At 44.9% G+C, this 25857-nt stretch overlaps 1 protein-coding gene across 1 annotated transcript in view; it reads right to left on the minus strand.

The window, feature by feature from the left end:
* Positions 1-25438, minus strand: part of HS3ST3A1 (heparan sulfate-glucosamine 3-sulfotransferase 3A1) — an 86672-nt gene extending 61234 nt beyond the window's left edge. Inside the window, exon 1 of the mRNA XM_027518026.1 lies at positions 24113-25438. Coding sequence (XP_027373827.1) covers positions 24113-24708 — 596 coding nt within the window. The 5' untranslated portion in view covers positions 24709-25438. The remainder of the gene's footprint in view (positions 1-24112) is intronic.
* Between the last annotated feature and the right edge of the window lie 419 nt (positions 25439-25857).

Consider the following 25857-nt stretch of genomic DNA (forward strand, 5'->3'; position numbering starts at 1 on the left):
GACTGATGGCTTCCCTCTTCCACTGGCTACTACAAATGTCACTTCTTGCATTTTGTCCTAAGATGATGAGAACAACAGATGCGTAGTCCTAATACACTTTTTCGTGATAAAGGTAGGAAGTCCCCTACATGTATGAATGAGTTCCATTCCGAGGGTATGTTTTGAAGTCCAATTTGTTTGTAAGTCCAAACAAGTCAGCCTAGGTACCAAACTAACACAATCGGCTATATAATACTGTACTCTATTAGGTTTACAACATGTGTATGTGTTAATCACCCAGCTGTGTCCAACTCTTTGTGGCTCCATGGACTATAGCCCACCAGGCTCCTCTGTCCATGGAATTCTCCAGGCAAGAACACTGGTGTGGGTTGCCATTTCCTCCTTCAGGGGATTTTCCTGACCCAGGTATTGAACCCAAGACTCCTGCATTGCAGGCACATTCTTTACTGTCTGAGTCACCAGGGAAGCTCTGGTTTATAATACTTCTCACACAAATAATACATTAAAAACGAACAAAAACTAAAACATTTTTACCGTACTTGGAAAAGGACAGCAGCAGCAGCTACATCACCGCTGCTTTTATGTTTGCTTCTGTTTGGGGAGATTTCTTGGGAAGTTCGCTTCTGTTGGGAAGTTTGGGACAGCCTGGGCTTGAAATGAAGATCCTGCACTGCTGTACTCTACACAGCGCTGTACAGCAGAGGACACACAAGCACACCACTTGTAGAGGGTGCATTCATGTGACAACATGCTCCACACACATCAGCAAACTGATACAACTGGACATGGAGACGCACCTCCCCACCTTTAAAAGCCCACAACTCGAAGGTTCCCCTGCAGGGGACTTACTGTCTAAACAATTTTGGAAACAGGAAGAGAAATCATCACTGGTACCTAATTTCAGCATGCTAGCATTTGGAGAAGGCAATGGCACCCCACTCCAGTACTGTTGCCTGGAAAATCCCATGGATGGAGGAGCCTGGTAGGCTGCAGTCCATGGGGTCACTAAGAGTCAGACACGACTGAGTGACTTCACTTTCTCTTTCCACTTTCATGCATTGGAGAAGGAAATGGCAACCCACTCCAGTGTTCTTGCCTGGAGAATCCCATGGACGGAGAAGCCTGGTAGGCTGCAGTCCATGGGGTCGCACAGAGTCGGACACGACTGAAGCGACTTAGCAGCAGCAGCAGCAGCATTTAATGCATCTTCTTTCAGTCTTTTTTTTTTTTTGCCTTACTTTTATTTCAGTATCATGTGTGCTGTGCTAAGTTGCTTCAGGCACATCTGACTCTTTGTGATCTGGTGGGCCAGAGTCCTCCAGGTTTCTTTGTCCATGGGATTCTCCAGGCCAAGAATACTGGAGTGGGTTGCCAAGCCCTCCTCCGTCAGTATCGCAAACTGTTATTTAAAATCATTTTACCCCATGTACTTTTCATGTATTTACAGGAGTTTGGGATTCCCAAGTATCTCATTTTTTTAAAAAATCACAACAACCCTCTAACTCAAGCCAGGTAAAAATTCTCGGCCATGTTTTACAGAGAAGGAAAGGATGACACAGGCATTTGATGGTGAGTTGCTCAGCAGCACAAAGAGGCAAGAGAAGCTCACTGTCATCCAAACTCTCTCCTCAGATGTCTGCAAACCCAGGGAGCTCAGGGTTCCTGACTTCAGCCCACACAAGCTCATGGGTCTTGAGCACAAGAGCCACAGCTGGAGTTAACGGGAGAAAGCGGGGGCTGGGGGTGGCTTGGAGGACCAGGGTCACTAGTCTAACTAGCGTGTGCCTCCCAGAGCAATAAAGCCAGTGTTCTGGTGAGTTGTACGGTCCTCAGGGGAATTCCAAAAGAAAAAAGTCCCGCCCGCACACTCTGTGTGGTGGCAACCTTGGAATGTCTATAGTGAGATGGCTTCGATGACCTTGGCTCATGTGGATCTACAGATCCTGTGTCGTTTCTAATCCAGTCTCCTTAGTTTTATATTTTACACTCTGCAACTGATGCATTATTTTAGTATAAGCACTTCTCTATGAAACTGCAGGGAGAAAATCTCCCTCAGAGGGCATCTAAGATGGCACTGGGTACCATCCAAGATGGTGCTGGGTACCAATATGCCAACTCCAATGGTTTCAGTGACTAACTGCCAAAACTACCCCAACCTTCCCAGAGCCCCGTGGAGTCTGAAGGGACTGTGTCCTGAGGGATTGTGAAAACAAAAGAGAATCCACAGTTGTCAGAAAAATATGTAACAAAACAAGCAGTGGGAATTTCCTGGCAGTCCAGTGGTTAAGACTTCACCTTCTAATGCAGGGGGTACATGTTTGATCCTTGGTTGGGGAACTAAGATCCAGCATGCCACATGGTGTGGTCAAAAAAATTTTTTTAATTACTAGAAATATAAAAAAATGTTAAAAATAGACTCAAGGTAGTGAGTGGAGAAGGCAATGGCACCCCACTCCAGTACTCTTGCCTGGAAAATCCCATGGACGGAGGAGCCTGGTAGGCTGCAGTCCATGGGGTCGCTAAGAGTCCGGCACAACTGAGCGACTTCACTTTCACTTTTCACTTTCATGCATTGGAGGAGGAAATGGCAACCCACTCCAGTGTTCTTGCCTGGAGAATCCCAGGGACGGGGGAGCCTGGTGGGCTGCCGTCTATTGGTCGCACAGGGTCAGACACGACTGAAGTGACTTAGCAGGTAGTGAGTAGATGTACACTTACTATAAAATCCTTTTAACTTTATACTGAAATGTTTCATAACAAAATGCTATTCTGAAAATCAGTCTTCTCCTAAGTCATAGAGGGATAGATGTTTTTCATCTGCCTTCATCTCCCTTCTCCTCAACCTTTACCATTTCTTTCTTACCTCTATGAATTCCTTGAGAACATGTCTCTAAAGATGTCTCCAAATATGTTCAGAAAACACTGAGTCGAACCCAGTTTTTAAGAAAACAAAACTGAGGTCCTAACAAGGAGAATGGACTTGTCCCCAGGTCATCACCTGAAGGGTTCAGGAGCAGGTCTCCCAGGGGATGGACAGCTGGACCTCTGTCTCGAGGGTGTGACTTGAAAGGACCAGACAACACTCCTGGACACTTTAGAAGGAGATTTAAAAGAAGCCAGGGTGCTAAGAACAAGGTAGGAGCCCGAAAAAGCAACGAGAGAGCAGTTTTGAGCATCTGATCCTGCAGATGCAGGGCTCATGTCTCCGTGTTCAGATGGAATTTTCCTCTGTGTTTGAGAATCCTGGAAACAGAGAAACTTGATCACATTTCTACCTGTACAACACTGCCAGGAGTATAAATTCACACCATCATTTTGGAAATCAATTTAGCAATATGTATCAAATATTCATAGCCTTTGACCTTATGATTCTACTTCTCAGAGTTCATGCCAAACAAGTTGGACTCGATATAACAAAAAGCTCTACAAAGACATCCATCAAAGTACTGTGTAAAATAGCCCCCAAATTAAAAAGTGATTAACTGGGCTTTCCCAATGACTCAGTGGGTAAAGAACCCACTTGCAACACAGGAGACATGAGTTTGACCCCTGGGTTGGGAAGATTCCCTGGAAGAGGAAATGGCAACTCACTGCAGTATTCTTGCCTGGGAAATCCCATGGACAGAAGAGCCTGGCAGGCTACAGTCCAGCGGGTTGCAAAAAAGTTGGATACGACAGAGCAGCAGAACAGAAGCAAAAAGTGATTAAAGGCTAAGTGATTAAATGATAAGTAAATTATGACATATTCTTAAAAGAGGACTTAGAAGTCATTACAACATTTATCAAAGGTCTAACAATGTAGCTAGAAAATGTTTATATTAAATTTCTAAATGATAAAACTCCTAACAAATTGTACATATGCCCTGAGTCTAATTAGACCAACAAAATTTTAAAAATATGTGATACACAGTAAGATGCCTGAGAAAAAAATACATCAGATTGGTACAAAGCTTGTCTGTGCCACATCTGCTACATTTTCTGTGATGGTATATAATCAGCTGTGCTGTAACTCACGGTACACATTCCCAAATCCCCCACTATAGAAAATCGTAACATAAAAGCCACAGAGCTTATGTGGAAAATGGAATAAGGGTACAACACTCTCGAACTTTATCAGGGGCACACTTTTTTGAAAGGTAGGCACCTAACAATAAGGGTAGCACAGTTTACACACCTGAACTGGTTAAGAAATTCATAGATACAACAATAAATATGACACTTGACCTTGAAAAAGCCCTGATGTTTTCCATGAAAGTAGGCATTGGGAAGATTGCAGCTTGAGAGTTATTGTAAAGTGTTGAAGGAAGGTTGTCAAAAATGCGACAGAAAGTTGTTGACCAGACACGGATGAATGTGAATCAGAACTGGAGCTGAGCTGAGTGGCTGGTGGACAGGTGAGGCACGTATCTGCACGTGTGTGTAGACTCGAGTAGACTTACACGACTCAGTTCAGCTGAGTGCAGTTTTCTGCATTCCTCTAGTGTTTCTTTCAGGCTTCCACGGTGGCTCAGTGGAAAAGAACCCACCCACAATGCAGGAGATGGGGGTTTGATCCCTGGTCTGGGAAGATCCCCTGGAGAAGGAAAGGGCAACCCATGTGGCTCGGTGGTAAAGAACTTGCCTACCAATGCAAGAGACACAGGTTCGATCCCTAAGTCAGGACGATCCACTGGAGTTGCAGCTGGCAACCCACTCCAGTATTCTTGCCTAGAAAACTCCATGGACAGAGGAGCCCGTGGGCTACAGTTCATGGGGTCGCAGAGTCGGACATGACTGAGAGACTGAGCACACACAAACGTTATCAGTTTTTTAAGATATATCAGGAGATGATTTGTTGACCAGAGTAGCTATGGAGCCGTTTTAATATTAATAAACTTTGGTCTATCAGATAAGTATTGGGCCAAATGACTCGGGAGGTCATTTCCAATGCTAATATGAGATTTTACGATCATGTACTTTTTTCTTAATAATTGATTTTGGGATAAGTACAAACAAGTTCAGTTTCTAGGGAGAGCTTTAGTACAAACTCTGTGAAATTCAAACAGGAATTAAATACAATAAAAGTAAATTCAGTCACACTGTTCTGAGCCTAAATTTTTCAAGTTTTCAAAAAAAATATTTACAACATATTTTTTATTTAGTTGCAGCTGTGTCTAATAAAGCTGCAACTGTGTCTTATTTCCATCCTTTTTACATGATCTGGTGCTGTTAAACAGTCTGCATTATTTTTCTGTGATAATAGATTCCCCTTTAATTAACGTCTCAGCATTTCGGTGCCAATAGAATACAACCCCCAGACTCAGATTTGTGAACATCGCCTGCGAACGATATGGAAACCAACTTGAAATTTTCCTCTGATTTTCAACTTACCTTGACTTCAGAAAACAGACACATACACACGAAAAGGCCTTTCCTGGGAAACAGTCTGTCCTGCGGGACACTTCCCCTTCTGATGGATGTGATAAACGGGGAAACGACTTGTTTGGCAAAGTATAGGACATCATTACTCAAGTCTGAGTTCAACAGTTCAGATCTGTAAGGCCTTGGGGAGGAACGAAAAGTACTTTCTTTACGGAAAATGATTTTGCCCACGCTTTCAAAAACTGTGCTAGCATATTCTACTGAGTTCTGATAAGAGGCAGTCAGAAGTCAGACGCCCACATCACTGTGTTGAAATTGTTTACATATCTAGTGAGAATGCAATTTTTAAGAACTTCCTGTTTTGAACCTTTTCACTGGAACCTTTAAAACTGTGCTAAGCCTATAAGACTAGTTGCATGGAAGTCCCATATTCAAGTCTATGTGCTAACAGAGCTGTTTAAATGAACTATTATTTATTTGCTTTTTTTTATTTTTTATTTTTTGGTATAAACGAAGGGGAAACATGCCTCCAAGAAGAGAGTCAAAATACCATCTCTCCAAATGGATGGACAGCAAGGTCCTGCTGTACAGCACAGGGACTGTATTCAGTGCCCCATGATAAACCATAATGGAAAAGAATACATGTATGTATAACTGAGTCACTCTGCTGGATAGCAGAAATTAGTACAACATTGTGAATCAACTATATATCAATACAGACTTTTAGATATACACATATACATCTACATATCTTAGCCCTGAAGCATACTAACTTGCTTCAGTTGTGTCTGACTCTTTGGGACCCTCTGGACTATCGAATCCCAGGCTCCTCTGTCCATGGGATTCTCCAGGCAAGAATACTAGAGTGGGTTGCCATGGCCTCCTCCAGGGGATCTTTCCAACCCAGAGATCAAACCCACATCTCTTATGTCTCCTGCACTAGCAGGCAGATTCTTCACCACTAGTGCCAACTGGAAAGCCCTATATATATATATATATTATAGGGGCTGGTACAAACATCTCTACATCTGGGAATTTCAGGATGCACAAATATATATATACATATGCATACATATAGATCTCTCCATTGATGTAGTTTGATAACAATCAGGGGATTGGTCATGGCATGATTCATGTCCATCAGATTTGTAAGTGAAGTCAAAGTCACTCAGTTGTGTCCAACTCTTTGTGACCCCATGGACTACACAGTCCATGGAATTCTCTAGGCCAGAATACTGGAGTGGGTAGCCTTTCCCTTCTCCAGGGGATCTTCCCAACCTGGGGATGGAACCCAGGTCTCCCACATTGCAGGTGGATTCTTTACCAGCTGAGCCACAAGGGAAGCCCAAGAATACTGGAGTGGGTAGCTTATCCCTTCTCCAGTGGATCTTCCTGACCCAGCAATCAAACCGGGGTCTCCTGCATTGATGATGGATTCTTTACCAACTGAGCTACCAGGATTTGTAAGGACTTCATAATAATCACCTATTACATATGTAGATCTCTGTTCACACATCATATCATGCCACTCATGATTTTCCTGTTCTCTCTCCCCAAGAAATCAAATAATCTGTTATAAGAAATCACATTTGACATTTTGTCATATTTTCCCCAAACCCTCTTTTTTAGCTATGCTGTCTTGGACAGTCATCCCAGCAGGCACACTGACAGAGTGTGACTTTCACTTCACTTACAAATCTGTTGGACATGAACCATGCCATGACACACAAAAATCCCCAGAGGAATCTACGGAGAACAAGGGCGCCCACCAGCCAGACCTGAACCACCTTACCCACCTCACACCCCCGACGTGGGTCTCTAGGCCCCTTTATCGGTGGCCTCTGAGGCATTTGTTCCAAAGTGTTTGTCTTTCTCTTCCCCTTCAAGTGTTCTACTTTCTCCACTGCTGCAATTATGTAGTAATCTGGCCATACAATGAAACGCTCTCCAGTTCTGTCGCACAAGGGCAGATGGCTATGGGGTGACTGGTTTCATTTTAATCACTATATTAGCTGAGCGAAGATTCCATGCAGTTATTTGTATACCCCAGATAATCACGATGGTGTGATCACTGACCTAGAGCCAGACATCCTGGAATGTGAAGTCAAGTGGGCCTTAGAAAGCATCACTACAAACAAAGCTAGTGGAGGTGATGGAATTCCAGTTGAGCTATTTCAAATCCTGAAAGATAATGCTGTGAAAGTGCTGCACTCAATATGCCAGCAAATTTGGAAAACTCAGCAGTGGCCACAGGACTGGAAAAGGTCAGTTTTCATTCCAATCCCAAAGAAAGGCAATGCCAAAGAATGCTCAAACTACTGCACAATTGCACTCATCTCACATGCCAGTAAAGTAATGCTCAAAATTCTCCAGCCAGGCTTCAGTAATACGTGAACCGTGAATTTCCTGATGTTCAAGCTGGTTTTAGAAAAGGCAGAGGAACCAGAGATCAAATTGCCAACATCCACTGGATCATGGGAAAAGCAAGAGAGTTCCAGAAAAACATCTATTTCTGCTTTATTGACTATGCCAAAGCCTTTGACTGAGTAGATAACAATAGACTGTGGAAAATTCTGAAAGAGATGGGAATACCTGACCACCTCACCTGCCTCTTGAGAAATCTGTATACAGGTCAGGAAGCAACAGTTAGAACTGGACATGGAACAACAGTCTGGTTCCAAATAGGGAAAGGAGTACGTCAAGGCTGTATACTGTCACCCTGCTTATTTAACTTATATGCAGAGTACATCATGAGAAACGCTGGGCTGGAAGAAGCACAAGCTGGAATCAAGACTGCCAGGAGAAATATCAATAACCTCAGATATGCAGATGACACCACCCTTATGGCAGAAAGTGAAGAGGAACTCAAAAGCCTCTTGATGAAAGTGAAAGTGGAGAGTGTAAAATTGGCTTAAAGCTCAACATTCTGAAAACGAAGATCATGGCATCTGGTCCCATCACTTCATGGGAAAGAAATGGGGAAACAGTGGAAATAGTGTCAGACTTTATTTTTTGGGGCTCCAAAATCACTGCAGATGGTGACTGCAACCATGAAATTAAAAGACACTTACTCCTTGGAAGGAAAGTTATGACCAACCTAGATAGCATATTCAAAAGCAGAGACATTACTTTGCCAACAAAGGTCCGTCTAGTCAAGGCTATGGTTTTTCCTGTGGTCATGTATGGATGTGAGAGTTGGACTGTGAAGAAGGCTGAGTGCCGAAGAATTGATGCTTTTGAACTGTGGTGTTGGAGAAGACTCTTGAGAGTCCCTTGGACTGCAAGGAGATCCAACCAGTCCATTCTGAAGGAGATCAGCCCTGGGATTTCTTTGGCAGGAATGATGCTAAAGCTAAAACTCTAGTACTTTGGCCACCTCATGTGGAGAGTTGACTCATTGGAAAAGACTCTGATGCTGGGAGGGATTGGGGGCAGGAGGAGAAGGGGATGACAGAGGATGAGATGGCTGGATGCATCACTGACTTGATGGACGTTGAGTGTGAGTGAACTCCGGGAGTTGGTGATGGACAGGGAGGCCTGGCGTGCTGCGATTCATGGGGTCGCAAAGAGTCGGACACAACTGAGCAACTGAACTGAACTGAACTGAAGCCCTCAAGGGCACCGTGGGCTCAGAATGGTGTGACTGGATTTAGTTTTGTGATATTCAGTTCCTGTTTGAGTTTCACAGACTTTGTACTAAATCTCAACTCTCTAGGAACTGAACTTGTTTGTTCTTGTTGTTTTTTAATTGCTAACTTGTGTCTGACTCTTTGGGACCCCAGGCACTATAGCCCGCCAGCCTTCTCTGTCCATAGGATTTCCCATGTGAGAACACTGCAGGAGGTTGCCACAGTTCTCTGCAAGTCTCACACACTCCTCTTCCCTCCTCTTCTCCAAATTGATCCCCTTGATCCATCATCATGCTGTTTAAAGGCCCCCCACCTCAGTTTCTGAGTGACCTAGAAAGGACCACCACAGTGAAATAGATTAATTAGTTACAACATCCCAAGATTAAACCTAGAGAGATGCCATGAAAATAGCTTCTGAACTTTAGATACTCGAGTATCCTTATTTTAAGCCATTTTCAACTTGCAATGTCCTCCAAGTCCTTTCTCCATGAGCCTCTGTGAACCAGACAGAAATGACTGCCATCAACTTACACTGAACACTATAGAAGCAGTTTTTTCCCACAAGCAATAAATTTGTGAGTCAAACAGTAAGAATACATTGGTTTGCTTTTCTCAGTTTTTTCTCCCCCTCCCATTTTTTAATGCTTTCTCATCATCACCAAAATTCCCAGTGAAAAGGAAAATATCAGAGGCATTACAATGTCGGCTATTAGGCATTCATCGAGAAGAAATAAGATGTCACCAATGAAAGAATATCCATGGTTGAAAACTTTGAATTTCAGTGTTGGTAAGAGAAAACACAAAGTATTCAAATATCTTCATTCTTTCAGGGAATTTTTGAGTGAGTTTTCAAAAAGATAGGGATTCTTAAAGCAAGTTTATTTTGCTTTCTACCCTTGTGATGGAGTTTAGAATAGGCTCATCCAGCACTGCCTTGGAAATTAGCCACTGCACTTTTCCCAGAATGTTCAGGAAAATTAAATAGGAATATCAATCAGATGCTACTTGTGTGTAAAAACTAATGCAGGAAGCCATAAGTATCCATCCAAAGAGCCCAATCTGCAATTAAAAGAAAAAAAGGGATTTCCCTGGCGGTGCAGTGGTTAGAAATTTGCCTTCCAATGCAGGGGGCACGGGTTCAATCTGTGGTCAGAGAACTAAAATCCACGTGCCATGTGGCACAACTAAAAAATTTTAAACTTAAAGTTAAAAAATAAAGTGTTAAAAAATAAAAGGCACCTGAGAGTTGGAAGATTTTGTATGAAAAATGCAAAATATCTCATTGATAATGGTTTACTGTTGATTATGCATTGAAATTGTAATATTTCAGGCATATTGGCTTCTATCAAAATATTATTAGTCTCCCTACACATGCCATGAAATAGCCTCAAAAATCCTTCCTGACACTTTGATCCCAGTTTGATGTCTCACTCCTCACCTGCAAACTCAAACTGTTGGCTGGAACCACATGGTGGGACTGCATTTCAGGACAGAGGTCAAGTGACCCCATCGCAGGATGCCCAGGCATCCAAAAGACTGAAGGAAAAATGGAGATGCGGAGGAAGATGTATGTAAATTAAGCACATACTCAAACACGAAGTCAAGGAAACAGCAAACTGCATTATTAAACTGTTTTTATATATATTAAAAAAAGACCAAAGACCTCTTGGATCTGTTTATATGATGGCTTTTCTAAAGTAAAATGTTTGTCATTGAGCACATGAATCACTTTTACATGAAATGCCATCGTCCTGCACAAGTCTGCATATTTCAAAAAGTTCCCACAGGCCACTCCCAGGATGGACTCTTCTAGCCTCATCTGGCCAAGAGGAGCTGTAGTTTCTGAGTGATACCTTGTGGGGAGTCCATCAGCTACATCATGCATCCTCAACACCTCCCATGATGGATACTCACCTGAGAGTTACATGATCAGTAAAGTAAGGGAAGGTCCAGGGACATACATGAAGCTTTTAGCCTGTCCTAGAAGTCTGAAAAGCATGTCCAGTGAGCCAAAGGCTTGTGTTGGTCAATAAAGTTTTACTGGGAGATAGCCAAGCCCATTCATTTACATATTGGGAGGTAGCCACATCCATCATTTATATAAGGAAGCTCCAATAGTTTGGGCACCTGATGCAAAGAGTCCACTCATTGGAAAAGACCGTGATGCTGAGAAAGCCTGAAGGCAAAAGGAGGGCGGCAGAGGATAAGATGGCTAGCATCACCAACTCAATGGACATGAATCTGAGCAAAGTCCAGGAGACAGTGGAGGACAGGGAAGCCTGGCGTGCTGCAGTCCATGGGGTTGCAGAGAGTCAGACAGACTGAGTGACTGAAAAACAACAAGGCTGCTCTCCTGCTAAGAAAGAGTTGAATACTTGTGATGGAGACCGTCTGACTAACAAAATCTAAAACATTTACTATTGGCCCTTTCCAGAAAAAAACTGCTGACCCATGACCTAAGGCATCATTTTTGTTTCACTAAACAAACAGTGAATCTCTCCTGTGAGAGGTAAAGTTCCAGGGCCCGGAGACAGAAGGTGGACAAAGACTGAGGTGAGTTCCTGGAGGGACACCCCTGGCATGTTCATTGCAGTCTTTTCACACAGGACCTCTGCTCACAGTGGCCAGTGTTTTTCAAAGTTTTTTCTAATGAGATCCACTACTGACAAGTACATTTTATCTCCAACCTTCCTGCACACACCTGATCTACTTATCTATGTTCATACCTGAAGCAACTTTGTCAAGGTAATGTTTCTCTGGGTTACTACCTGGGATTCACTCTCCTATTTTATGCTATTATAACCCCTTCCATTAAAAAATAGTAATTGGCTTTATTATACACCAATGTCTTGCAATTCAGAGTTTGAAAAACTCTTAGTATGCACCAGATTTTTGTTGCTGACGTGGATCTTCACTGCAAGCCAAAGGCTAAAAACTAGCAGCCACTTTGGGTCAGATGAGGTTGATTTACTCCATTCTTTGCAGAATTTTGGGTTTTCTGAGTTTTTGTTTTGAATATGTTAATTATTTCTCACTATGGTTTCTAAAAAATCAATATCCCAAGATTCTTTAGAGAAATCATAGGGTATGGCAATTAGAAGTCTGCTGCTGCTGCTGCTGCTGCTAGGTCGCTTCAGTCATGTCCGACTCTGTGTGACCCCGTAGACAGCCTCCCACCAGGCTCGCCAGTCCCTGGGATTCTCCAGGCAAGAACACTGGAGTGGGTTGCCATTTCCTTCTCCAATGCATGAAAGGGAAAAGTGAAAGTGAAGTCGCTCAGTCGTGCCCAACTCTTAGCGACCCCATGGACTGCAGCCTACCAGGCTCCTCCGTCCATGGGATTTTCCAGGCAAGAGTACTGGAGTGGGGTGCCATTGCCTTCTCCGAATTAGAAGTCTACCTTCCTGTTAACTGTCAACTGGAGCTGAGAAGTGGTTTCTCCAATATTTGCTTCCAACTTGCCACCCTTTGCCACAAAGCAAGTGCACCTGAAAACCCCAAGAATTTTCATCACAAGCATTAGCTCCCCATGACCTCCCCCCGTATAAATATGAAACAGATTAAATGTATTTTCTTTCCATCATTAAACCTTAGCAGGTCATTTTAGCAGACCCTCTGGCTTTGGGGAAAGCCTTTTTAACAGATACTGTTGTAATCTCAAGTCCTCCTATAGCAAGAAGAAAGAGAAAGACCTCATTGGAAAGAAAAACAAGCAGCCTTTATTTCTTAAAAAAGAAAAAAATCCCACAACATTTGATGAAAGAGAACTACAAGAATAATTAAAGTCCAGCAGAAAATTAAGAAAAAGGACCAGATGCCAGATTTGTTTACTCGACAGCTTTGTTTGTAAAACGAAATCGCGTCATCACTGAAGCCTGTTTGTAGGGCCAGAAATTTTCAAAGCATCCACTGGCAGCAAACATGGCTTCAGTTAAGAAAGGTGACGAGGGGGGAGCAGTTAGCCCTGGGAATGTAACTTTCACTGCAGCTTAATCCAGTTCCCTCTTTAAAATACCTGAGCGTAATGAGTATCTGCAAAGATTTATGACCGTAACAAACATACCATTTTTGACTTTGTCACTCAAACCAGCCTGGCAACTTTGATAGTTCCTATTGAAAGGAGAGCTCTAATCCAAATGAGAACTCTGAAAAAGGGAAAGGAATTTTATTCCTATAATTTGATTGATTACTTCCTATTCCAAATGCTCAAGAGAGAAAAAGAAAACGTTATCCTGTCTGTACTTGGATTTCTCCCACTAATCTTTTACAAACAGGTAACAACCATAAAACAAATTACTTACGAGGATCCATAGGCCAATGGTGCTAGCTGGGTTCCAAAATCTATAGGCATCAAAATATTGGTGAAAACATCTGAGATGAAAGCCAGAAATGCAAAGATGAACTGATCACTGACTCAACTTGATTCACTGTTTTAATCACCAGTCTTGGAAGGAGAGAAAATAATGCTATCAATTGTTCCATTCTCTGGAATATTTTTGCCATTGATATAAATCCTCCAAAATAAAATTTACGTAATTCAGAGCAAGCAATGGTTTCCCAGTTGTAGTCTCCAGAATTTTACCATGAAAAATAGAAGTTCTGAGCGCTTGTCTTTGGTTTAATCTTAGGCAAGGCACCCTGTTTTTTCATAGGCAGAAGACAATCTCTAAGATACCTTCTAATTCCAATTTTCTTTACAGTTTCTGATTGTTAGAACCAAAGAAATGCAAATCGACAGTCATGTCTTATTTGGCAATGACCTAACCACTATAGTATAGAGCCTGGCACTACTAATGACCAATTGGCAGAATAATTAGATAAAAGTTATTAATAACAATAATAATGAAGATCAACAGAAGAGTGCTGGGGGGTAAAAACTAGGCTATTGCCTGACTGGGAGTATTAACACTTCTAAAGAAAAAAGTGTCGATCTGAAATACTTCAGAAAAGAGTAAGAAAGATGGACTTTGGCGATGACTCAGCCATGTTCAGGGTGGTCTGGTTGGGGGTTTCCCACAGTCAAAAGAGAGCACAGGGTTGGAGATCCTAAGCAATGAGTACAACCACCAACTCACCCTGCCCCCCACTTCCAGGAGCAGCCAGCCACCTTCTCATTATATTCCTGACAATATTTTGGCATCCCCATGCAGCTATTTAGACTTGCTCATCAGGACCACTAAATAAAGAGGATTTTCCCCCTATGCTGATTGTTATTTTTTAATGGATGGGTGATAAATCACTTGGATGGCTCAGGATTTCTGATATGCCTACAGATGAACTCTGAACATCACAGAACATTCTCCCGGGTGGGTCATAGGCTGGACCACAGATCTAGTCTTAACACATTTAAGAACCTTGAGATCATGGTATGTGTCTTTTCGGACCACAATGGTATGAAGCTAGAAATCAGTGAGAAGAAGAAAAATAGAAAATTCACAAATATGTAGAGTCTGAACAACACGATGAGTCAGAGAGCAACCAATGAGTCAGAGAACACATCAAAAAGTAAATTTTAAAAATAACTTGAGACAAATAAAAATGGAAAGGAAACACTCCAAAACCTTAGGGGATGCAGTAAAAGCAGTTCTAAGAGGGAGGTTCATAGTGATAAATGCCTGCATTCAAGAAAGTCAAATGAACAACCTAACTTTACCCCCCAAGGAATCAGAAAAAGAAGAACCACCTGAGCCCACAGTTATTAGAAGGAAGAAAATAACACAAATCAGAGTGAAAATAAATGAAATAGAAACGAAAATGACATTTCATCAAACGTACGTTGCAGGTTCAAATATTTTGGTATATTTATAAAGTTCCAAACTGCATGAAGAAAAGTGTATGCCACCTAAGGTGGAAAAATGCCAAACAAGCCCAGAATAGCATTAAATCACAGAAATTATTTTTATCTACACAAGCATTTAATAGCTTGTCCTTGGCACGACACAGGTTCATAAAACAGATTCAGTCAAGGTAAGTGAGTCAAGGATTAAGAGGAAATACTGTTATCTTCTTTGAGTCTCAAGATGTAGCCAGAGTTGTTTTCTTGTTTTGCTCTAGTAAAAATGTAATTTTTATTTTGACAGTTGTTACAAATATCAAAGGAGATGTTCTGAGGCAGATTTTCATAATTCTATTAAGTCAGAGCCTCCGATGCACCACTGTGTGTTTAAAATCAGAAGCAGAAAACGCCAGTATGCCGCCCAGACGGGAACTTGGAGTCTGATAACGCTGGCATCCCAGGCTTAGCCGTTCCAGCAGCAAGAGCCACCCAGATCACCCTGGTCCAGCCCTCCAGCACTATGGAAGCTGGACTTTCTCCTCTCCTCCCTCTCTTGCACACCTGCAACTGGTCCAGATCTGCATCGCTGCTGCAGCGGGTCTCACAAGCCAGGGTCTAAACCAAAGGTTGAAGCACAAGGTCAAGTGAGGAGATAGACTATTTAAACTGAGGGGACTTCCCTGGCGGTCCAGTGGCTAAGACACCATGCAGGGGGCCGGGGTTGATCCCTGGTCAGGGAACTAGATCCCACATGCTGCAATTAAAGAGCCCATTTGCCCCAAGACCTGGTGCAGCCAAATAAATATTTTTTAAAAAAAGAATATTTAAGCTCACCCCTAAAATATAGACTGTGTTGTCATCCCAGCTTAAGGCGCATCCGCAGGCATGGGTCCACCCATCCCTCTAACCTACATCGGCAGCTTCCCCAGCCCTGACAACTCCTCCTCCTTGATTGCAAGCAACAACATACAAAGCCAGATGCCCACGTCAGATTTTCCTCTGACTCCCACTTCAGCGCTTTGTGTCCTCAAAAACCCATCACCGACATCAAAGCTTTTGCTCTCCAGCCTGAGAGGGCTTCAGTCAGGGCTGGTGACTTTATACCCTCGTGATGTGACACTTGCCAGCCACAAAGAACAGAAAAGGAACACAAAACTGTCTCTGCCCATGTTTCAGAGACAAGAGAGCAGGAAGGGGAGCCCTGAGCCAACTTTATTATGAAATAAGCTGAGGGAAAGATCAGCATGTCTAGAGCAACAGGTGCTGGCATGGAGGGGAGCTCGCTAGCCCATGCTGGGGGGCGTGATGGGGGGTGGGGGCAGCTGGAAGGAGAGGAGCAAAGGGGCTCGCTTGGTAGAGGGTTTCAGAATGAGCCCTCCTGCCCGCTGCCTTCTTTGTTTTTGTTTTTCTGTTCTTTTTTTTTTTAATTGGAGTATAACTGCTTTACAATGTTGGGTTAGTTTCTGCTGTAGAGTACCATGAATCAGCTGTAAGTACATATATAAGCCCTCCCTCTCGAGCCCTTCTTGAACCCTCATCCCACCCCTCTGCCTTCTTTGTTAATGATGCTCTTTTCCTCTTGGTTTTGGGATCATTCTAGACAAGAAAATTGTAAACAAAACAGTACAGAAAATTCTCAGAAACCCCTTCACCCAGACAGCTTCCCCCGAGGTTATCATCTTCCCTGGTAAAGGATCAAACCAGGAAACTAACCTTGCTATGACACCATGAACTCAACCACACACTCCAGTCACATACCCTCAGTTTTTCATCAACACCCTTTTTCTATTCCCGGGACCCAGTGGACGGTACCAGATTCTATGTACTCATTAGTAATTAGTCTCTTTCATCTGCTCCCAGTGGTGACAAGTGTTTTAGCCTTACTTTGCTAGTTTCGATCTTGACATTTGTGAAGAATGCTGCTCAGGCATTTTGTGGCTGCCCCCTCCCTTCATGTTTTCTCACGACCAGACGGTGGTTGAGCATTTGGTGGGGCCAGAAACTCCCGCACATGAAGCCTTCCTTCCTGTACTACACCAGGGGATACAAGATCTCAGGGGCTTCCTTGGTGGTTCAGATGGTAAAGAATCTGCCTGCAATGTGGGAGACTCAGGTTCAATCCCTGGGTTGGGAAGATTCCCTGGAGAAGAAAATGGCAACCCACTCCAGTATTTTTGCCTGGAGAATCCCATGGACAGAGGAGCCTGGTGGGCTACAGTCTATGGGGTCGCAAAGAGTTGGACATGACTGACTGACTCAAACACACACACACACACACACACACACACACACACACACACAGGATCTCCATAGGAAAACAAGGGGATGTCACCCACATCACCTGGATTGGGCAGGGTCTGCCAGGTTCCTCCACTGTAACATTCCTATAAGCCCCTTACCACCCATGCTTACTTAAAAAAAAAAAAAAAAAAAACTGGAGTTGAGTTGACTTACAATGTTGCATTAATTTCACCTCTAGAACAAAGTGATTCAGATACACTCACTTATCTGTTTTTTTCAGATATTTTTCCCATATAGGTTATTACAAAATACTGAGTAGAGTTCTCTGTGCTATACAGTAGGTCCACCACTGGTTATCTATTTTATATATAGTATTGTGTACCTGCCCACTCTGCTCCCCAGGCCCTGGACGGCTTCACAGGAAGCCGTCTCCTGCTGGAAACTCTGAAAGGACCTTCCTATAAGACTGTCCCACACAGACAGATCTTCCAAAGTGTATCTCAGGCATGTCAAGGGTTAAACAGGCTTCCAGGTGCCACCCCCTAAGAATCCTGGGACCCTCCTCAAGAGCCTGTCCCACAGGGTGGAAGAAATAAGACTGCATGACTGATGTTGAAATAAAAATCATCTGGAAGTATTTTCATGTGAAGCTGGTTTTAAGAAACAGAGGCAAAACACACTAACAAAACTAATCTGGGGCATATGGTATTTCTTTCAGGCATGCACATTTCTAATACAAATCTCCTAATCACTTCTACCTTGCTTTTCAGGTTTACTGTTAAGGCAGGTCTTTTTTATTTCTCTCGAAAGGATAACCTCCCTGCCTGAAAGAGCGGGCTCAGGCAGAGAGGCTGTAAGTGCTACCCAACATGATTTTCCCTCCTTGTTTTTTGTTTTAAAAAAATGGGGAGACCAAATATACTCTGATCATGATGAAGTTTTCCAAGTTCAGCCCTTTGGGTTCCTTGCTGACTCTCCCTCCCACTAGGTGGCGCTAAATGTCACATTCAAAGTGGGCTGCTCTCAAGAGTCCCTGAACAGGATTTTTTTTCTTTTTTAAAAGTTTGCAAGAATATCACAAGCCTAACATCAAGTACTAAGTTTCCTTCTTACTAAATATTTCCTCTTTTCTTTTTTTAAACATTTACCGCCTATGTGCGTGTTTGGTCACTAAGCCACGTCCCACTCTTTAGGACTTCATTGACTGTAAACAGCCAGGCTCCTCTGTCCATGGGATTTTTCAGGCAACAGTACTGGAGTGGGTTCCCATTCCCTCTCCAGGGGATCTTCCCAATCCAGGGATGGAACCTGAGTCTCCTGCATTGGCATGTGGATTCTTTACCACTGAGCCACCTGGGAAGCCCACATTTATAGCCATCTGACAGCAAATCTGAACTTCTGGAATACAGCTTTCAAAGAACCACAGATTAAATGTAACAGTCATGACCACATGAGTGATATTAAAAAAATCAGAAGTTGTATCACTGGAGGCAAGCAGCTGGGAATATGCTTCAGATCTCTAAACTCAGCATTTCCTCAATTTCTAGGTTCTGGTTTCACATAAGTTTATTTCATATAGGCTAATTTATTAACTGTATCAATATCCCTATGCCCGTAGAGACTTTTTAACTGTATCAAATTAGCAAAGATTTTAAAGTGCTGGCAAACATTTTAAAGACATTCTTACAAACGCAAAGACTAGGCAGCCAAAATATTACTGAAGTGCAATTTCCTCTGGTTATAATATTAAAGGCATATGCCTTAATAAGAAACCTCATTTCCACAATAAGGATTCATCACTTAAGGAGAAACAAACTTTCTCAAAGCTTCAAGTCCAGTATCACTAGGAAGCACATGGAAAAATGATGCTCTTTATCAGCTAAGTTCCTGTTCCTTGGTGGAGAAAGGGAAAGCTTTTCCCTAAGGAAAAGTGCTACATCTATGAAGTTTCCGACCCAGCAACCTGAGTGATGGTAAGTATGATGTGCAGTTGTTCAAACGCATCCCATAGAGACAGGCAAGCCTTAGTTGTTTATATCAAGTGGGTGTGTTTGTCTGTGACACTCTCCTCCTAAGATGGGAGCTTCTGGCCTATGTAAGGTCACTCCCTCTTGTCATTAACTGCAAAAGCTTATTTTGTTCTCATGGCCCCTCCAGAACACAGATTTGGCATGTCCTCTTTCTGGGCCCATCCACAGACATTTCCATGAGACAAATATTTGGGCCAGACCGTTCTTAGGTTTTTTTTTTTTTAAGGGAAGGCAGGAGATGACAAAAGGATTTTCGCTCCTAGATGGCCGTGCGCTTCACATACGCTCTATCAGCAAGTGATGAAGCTCATCACTCTAAGCGAATAATCACTCACACCAGGCATTCCCGCTCCGGACTGTACCAAGCATGGCTTTGCTGTTGTTGTTTTAATGGCTGGACTCAATATCCTAGACCCTGTTTCACTTGAGTCTGATACTGCTCAGAAGTTCCCGAACCACTAAGTAACATTTCCTGTTATCAGTTCTATCATCTGTCCACCTACTGGCTGCCTGCTCTTGAATGTGGGTTCATGCACAAACCTGAGTGCACGCGCACACACACACACACAGAGACGAGACTGTTGAACTTGTCTTGCCGGGGAGGTCTACCAGGGGATGAACCCAGGCCAAACAAAATGGCAGCATGAGGCATCTCGAAGGCACCGTCTGCAACCTCCCACTCGATGGAACGCGTCCAGTCACTGAGGACTCCTGGGAGCAAATGATGCCCTTTCCCCCTCCAAAGACACAGGACTCGGGGCCCAAAGCTGCTTCTCCCCACTTCCCCCCTCGACCTTTCAGCCCTTCCAAGGTCCTTCACTCCCTTCTGAGGACACAGGGCCTCTTTGGATGGCAGTCCCCAGGACCTTGCATGGGTGGCCAGACTCTTGTGGCTCAAATTTCATCCCCCACCCTTCCTGCAGAAGGGCTGGTGGCTCACAAGGGTGGGAAAGCGAACACGGGGTGCTCTGCAGCTGCTCCCAGCTGCTCTGAGACGCCTATCACCCCCGATACGAACCGAAAGGGCCTCTGCTCAGCCTGCCTCTCCCCAGGATGATAAACAAGGCCGTGATCGGGAAGGGCCAGAGAGCTTCACATTCTGAAGCCATGGAAAGAAGCATCTTCTGAACTCCAAGCTGAGTCACCTCTGATCTTCCTGGATACTACACGGGGATCCCCAAACTCCGGGACCTAAAGCCTGATGATCAGAGGTGGAGCTCATGTAACCATAACAGAAATAAAGTGCACGATAAATGGAATACACTTGGATAATTCTGAAACCATCCCCCACCCCAAGTCTGTGGAAAAATTGTCTTCTACCAAACTGTTCCTGGTGCCTAAAAGGCTGGGGACCACTGCCACGGAGTAAAATAATATTGGCAACATTTTTCTCTGTGGAAATCATCCGGTCTCACTAAAAAAACTGAATCAAAATATAGGAATGAGACATGCTAGCATAAGAGATTAGACAAGGAACACTTAACTATCTTGTCCCAAAATAAAAGACTGAAGTGTTACAGAATGCAAACATATACATACATATATAAATACATAGTATGCATAAGCGCACACACGTATCTTTAAACACTTTATAAATAGGCATTTTTTATCTTAGGAGGTAAGATAAAAGCTAAGGTATCTTTTTAGGAGAAAAATAACCATACATTATAATTGGTGCAAATATACAAGCAGAGTGGAGGAGGGGGGTTCTTATTGAATTCCAAGTTCACCGGGTCTTGAACTACAGCAGAGGTATCTGGTCTTAACTTTCAGAAGAAATCTTAAAGTTTTGAAATTAATGCAACAATTCCCCACTTTGCTCGAGGAACCCGCCACACATCCAATGGACACGGAGACAGAGCATGGCGAAGGACTGCTTTCCAGTGATGCGTGAGCCAGACATTTGTCGTCGTCCTTGATAGCATGTCGGCTAAATTAAGTCATGTGGAATGTTTTCTAAACCCCATCAGGGCGGAGTTTCATATCCAGAAAACTCCACTGGAGCTCCCTAAATTATCATTAACAAATTCCCTGGCATAGTAAAATGTCCCTATGTTTCACTGATTTGACAGTACTATTCGGACAGTTTAAATCAATATGAATAATTTCCTTTTTAGAGATTTTGAATAAACTCGTTTTCTTAAGCTTTGCTACACACTTGTCCAAACGAAGAAACTATTGATTACACTATTTCTGGGATGTAGTTTAAAAAGTACCATTAATTTTCTTCCCCAGAGAGAGAAATGTATTGACACGTCCTAGCATCAAGCGTTTTAAATGATCAAACTCAATTTCCAAGAGATTTTTCTCCCAACTTCCCATCAGCAACAGATTTGTGCCATCATCAGGACGGTAGGGGGCGCTGCCACAACAAACTATTCTGGCAAATGGAGAGAAACTTCACGGGGTGAAAAAACAAGGCTAGATTTGCATGATTCTCCCATATCAAAGAGCATTTAAAAATTTTGTACAGATTTTTTTTTTTTTTTTTGCTTGGAATAACTCACTTCAGGGCTCAAAGACTAGGGTTTTCTTTCTGTTCCTGTGTGTGTGTGGAGGGGGGAGGGGTGGCATTTCATAAGTGTGTGTTAGAAATCCTATATTACAATTCTGGGACGGAATCAGGAAGCTCTAAAAGGAATCCCTTTACCTAAAATACTGCCTAAACACAAGAGCTAAAACGTGCCTAATAGACGGTGTTGTGTGTGATTTTCTTTTTCATGTTTAAGTCTTCAGTCTTTTCCACAAACATCTAACTCCAAGTTCAGAACCAAGATCAAAGAGAACTGTGGCAAAATTTCATTAAATAATCGCATAATCCAGCCTCCATAGGTTGGACTTTTTTAATAAGAGTTTTCCATGTAATTGAGTTAAACTTAAATTTATGCATCCAATAAAAGCCCATTGCAAATGGTAAAACAAAGACATTGCTCCAACACTCAGAAAATTAAATCCACCAAACCATGAAGTCTACTGTGCAGTTATTTTTGTAACCACCATAAATTGCTTTATAAAACTCCTCTACCCAAGTAAACAATCCAAGGAGATATTTACTTTACAGCATGCATCCAGTTTCCAAGCAAGAGAGCAGCCTAAAAGTTTATGACTTTTTCTTCTTTTTCTAAATTGCCTCTCCCTTCTAAAAAAAAAAAAAAACAACTTGTGTTTCTAGTTACCTTGAAACCTTCCTTCTCTTACACAAGCTCAGAAAGGTCCACGGAAAATAAGATCCAGCTCTCTGAATATACTGTACCCTCAGCTACTCATCTCTGAAACGGGAAGAAACAATCCTACTTTGTGGAAATAAAGTCTATGTGGCGAAACGAAAATACAGGGGGTTAGTACTAAATATTTCACCATACATAACAGCACCTCAGAGTCCAACATTGTCTTAGATGTTTTGGGGCAGTCGGCTTGAAATGTGTTCACTTACAGCCATGTACCGGGCCGCATTCAATGCAAACTGCTTTAGATAAGAGTTTTAGGGGGTCTTTAATCACGTCTTTCTTGTGTCCTTGATGGAAAAAACAGAGCTGCCTTTGTGCTAAGAAGAAGGACCTGTTGTTTCCAGATTCAACAGGTCATTTTTATAAGAACTTCCCAGAGGATACAACAGAAATGACAGAAACACAGGGGGATTTTTTTAAGTGGCTGATGATTTTAAATGATATATATCCCATAGCACGGGAAGGCTGTTTGTTTTTCTTTCCAACAAATGGAAAGTTACTGTTTGAAACATGTTTAATGTTCAAGTTTGACTTTTAGGACGAAACCGTTTTCTCCTGAGTTGGGTTACTGTAAATTTGCTTCCTGTGCTTGACTCTCAAGTAAATAAACTTGTCAAATCATGTCCATTTCTCTTTGGGGGATGAATGGCTAATTGAGTGGGCTTTTGAAATATACTTAAATGGTGTTGTAACTTTTCTAATATCATTTCAGTTAAAATAATAAGGAGAAGGAACATTTAATGAATAAGATAAAACTTTAGAAAATGGAAAATTTCAGCGTATTTTTCCTTATGCTCCGAGGAGAGAAAAAAGCACCACTATTTTATGGCAAACAAAACCCAGGTGACACTAAGATTTATTAGAGTTTGGCTTATTCTGTTATTAAAGGTGGTCTGAATTTGAGAAGACTGGCAAATTTAAGATTAAGATCTAAATCAGCCTTGTTTCCTACACTGCATTAGGAAGGTTTTTTCACAGTGTTACCAAGATTCCTACTCACCCCCCCCCACCCCGCTTTTCTTCCTGTAACAAAAATTTCGGCTACCTCATTTATAAAGGGAATTGTTTGAAGATCTTTAGAAAAGTTTCTGCCAGTCCAGAGACAAAAGGTACTCTTTCCCACAAATACAGAAGGCATTTTGTGCAATTTCCTTGCCCTAAACAAAAGTTATTGCCAACAAAGCCTTTTTTAAAACACACTCACATACATACCGCCAAACCTAGAGTCTAGTTCTAGACACTTTAAGTGTCTGTATTACTTACCACTCAGAACAATTATCTATATTACTTACCACCCAGGACAATTCTCTGGCAAAGAGTTAAGATAAGTAAATAAATAGGCGATGGCAAAAACTGCATTAACCCCAGGGAACTGCCCAGAAGATAAACGAGAAATAGAAACAGGTTTCCTTGGGGAAAGGATCCACTAGGTTACTTATCTAGTAATTGGTGAGCAGGTTTCTAACTTGGCAGGGACATTTTCTCTCTCTCTGCTTCCACAGAGTAGGAGAAAATGAAGAGATGGGCTATCTGGGGGGAAAGGAATCCGAAAAACTAAAGAAAAATATCTCCAAGGCCAAAATATCCACCCCCCGCCCTCATCCACTTTATTGTGGAAATAATGTCTATATGGCAAATCGAAAATACAGGGGTTTAGTACTAAATATTTCGCCATATTTAGACAGAGGCAGGGTGGGGGAAAGATCCCTCGTCTTAAGGACAGCTACTGGTGACCCTCTGCCCTCTGATGAAATCGGGGAGGGAGATGCATTGGGTGAGGGTCACCAAGGGCTCCTGAGCCCCCACCGCGAGCTCCGGCCGCCCACTCCCTGCCCCACGTCCGCTCACCGGTACCAGGCGAGGCCCTTGTCGTAGCTACGGTCGAAGAAGTGGGGCTCTGCGCCCACGGCGCGCACGTCGGGGTGCACGCGCAGGAACTCCAGCAGCGCCCGCGTGCCGCCCTTCTTCACGCCGATGATGATGGCCTGCGGCAGCTGCTTGCTCCCCTCGTCCAGCAGCAGGGCCAAGGTCCCCGGCGGAGTCTCGGCCACGCTGCTCCCGGCCCCGGAGCCGCCGAGACTCCCCGCCAGCCCGGGGGGCTCCTCTTCCCCGGCCTCCTCGCGGTCGGCTCGCGGGGCGGGCGGCCGGCGCCTCGGCCGCGGCCGCACTTGCAGGAGGCGCTTCCTTCGCGCGGCCACGGGCCACGCGGCCAGCTCCCCCGGGCCTCCGGCCGGGACGCCGCGGCCCGGGGTCCCCGCCTCCTCGCCGCCGCCCGACCGCCCCACGACGGGGCCAGATAGGGTCTGGCAGCGCTCGGCCAGGCAGTAGAAGACGTAGAGGGACGTGAGCAGAGAGCAGAGCATCAGCAAGAACTTGCGGAAGACGCTGCGGGACAGCGGCTCGGCCGAGGTGGGGTGGGCGCCGGCCGGGCCTGGAGGGGCCATCCTAGCCGGAGGCAACGTCGGGCAGCGCGCGGGCCATGCTAGGCCGGGACTCCGCCAAGTGCCGGGACATCCTCCGGGGGCTCCTGCGCGCTGGACCGAGGCCACATCGCCCTGCGCCCCCGCGGCCGTGCGAGCTGCCCAGGCGGCAGCAGCCGGGACTCCTCCGGGAGATGGAGGCCCCAGAGCCGCGCGCGGGATCCCAGCCTCCGGTCGGTCGAGGGGGCGGGAAGGGGGACGTGATGCCGTGCTTAAGAAACCATCGTCTTAGATTCGCCCAAGTCCTCAGCCCGGGGCCGCGCTCGGCGCCCCAGGTCCCCGAGAGTTGCCGGAACGGGGATCTCGGCGGCGAGTGGCGAAGGAGTGCGTCTCAGCCCCCGGCAGGAGCAGCCTCTCAGCGCGCGTCCCAGCTCAGTGATCGTGCATCCCTCGCTCGGTCCCGGAGAGCGTACGCGCGGCTCCCGGGCCGCTGGGCTCCGCGCGCTCCAGACCGCGGCGGGGACAGCGCCTCCAAGCCGCCGCTTGCTCGGTCCCCGGCCCGCCTGGGTGCGCGCTCCCGGCCCTGGGGCGAGGTCCCCCGAGTCCCTCTGCCGGAGCAGGAGCCAGAAGGGCCGCGCCCAGTCGTCCGCCCCTCTCCGTGCGCGCCCGGCCGCTCCGGCGGCTCTTGGTCCCACCTGGGAGCGGCGCGGCTGAACCGGGCTGCGCGGGACCCGTCTGCAGCCGCGGCCACTGCGCTCCCCGCCTCCCCGCCGCCTCCCGGGCAGTCGCCGCCGCCACACGTGGAGCTCCGAGGGCAGCAAACTTGTCGGTGACGTCAGCGGCCGGGGCCGGACCAGCCCCCGGAGGAGCGCAGTGGGGGCGGACTGGTGCGCCGGGGAGAAGGTGGCGCGGACCCCGCGGCGGCCGCCCAATGACCGCGGGGAGGGCGGGGGCGACCGAGGCGACGCCCCTTCCCTACTCCGCCCACCCCGCCCCCTCCACCCCAGCCGGCTGCCTCGCCCCCTCGGAGCCGGGCCGGGTCTGCGGCGGCTCCTGGGACTTCTGACCGGCAGGCGCGGGGGCCGGATCCCCGGGACCTGACTCCCACCCCGCGAGGCATGCGCTCCATCAGGGGCTCCCAAACCACTCCGACGCCACTCAACCCAGCGCAGC

The sequence above is a fragment of the Bos indicus x Bos taurus genome, chromosome 19, assembly GCF_003369695.1.
Source record: "Bos indicus x Bos taurus breed Angus x Brahman F1 hybrid chromosome 19, Bos_hybrid_MaternalHap_v2.0, whole genome shotgun sequence".
In the NCBI taxonomy this organism is placed as follows: Eukaryota; Metazoa; Chordata; class Mammalia; order Artiodactyla; family Bovidae; genus Bos; species Bos indicus x Bos taurus.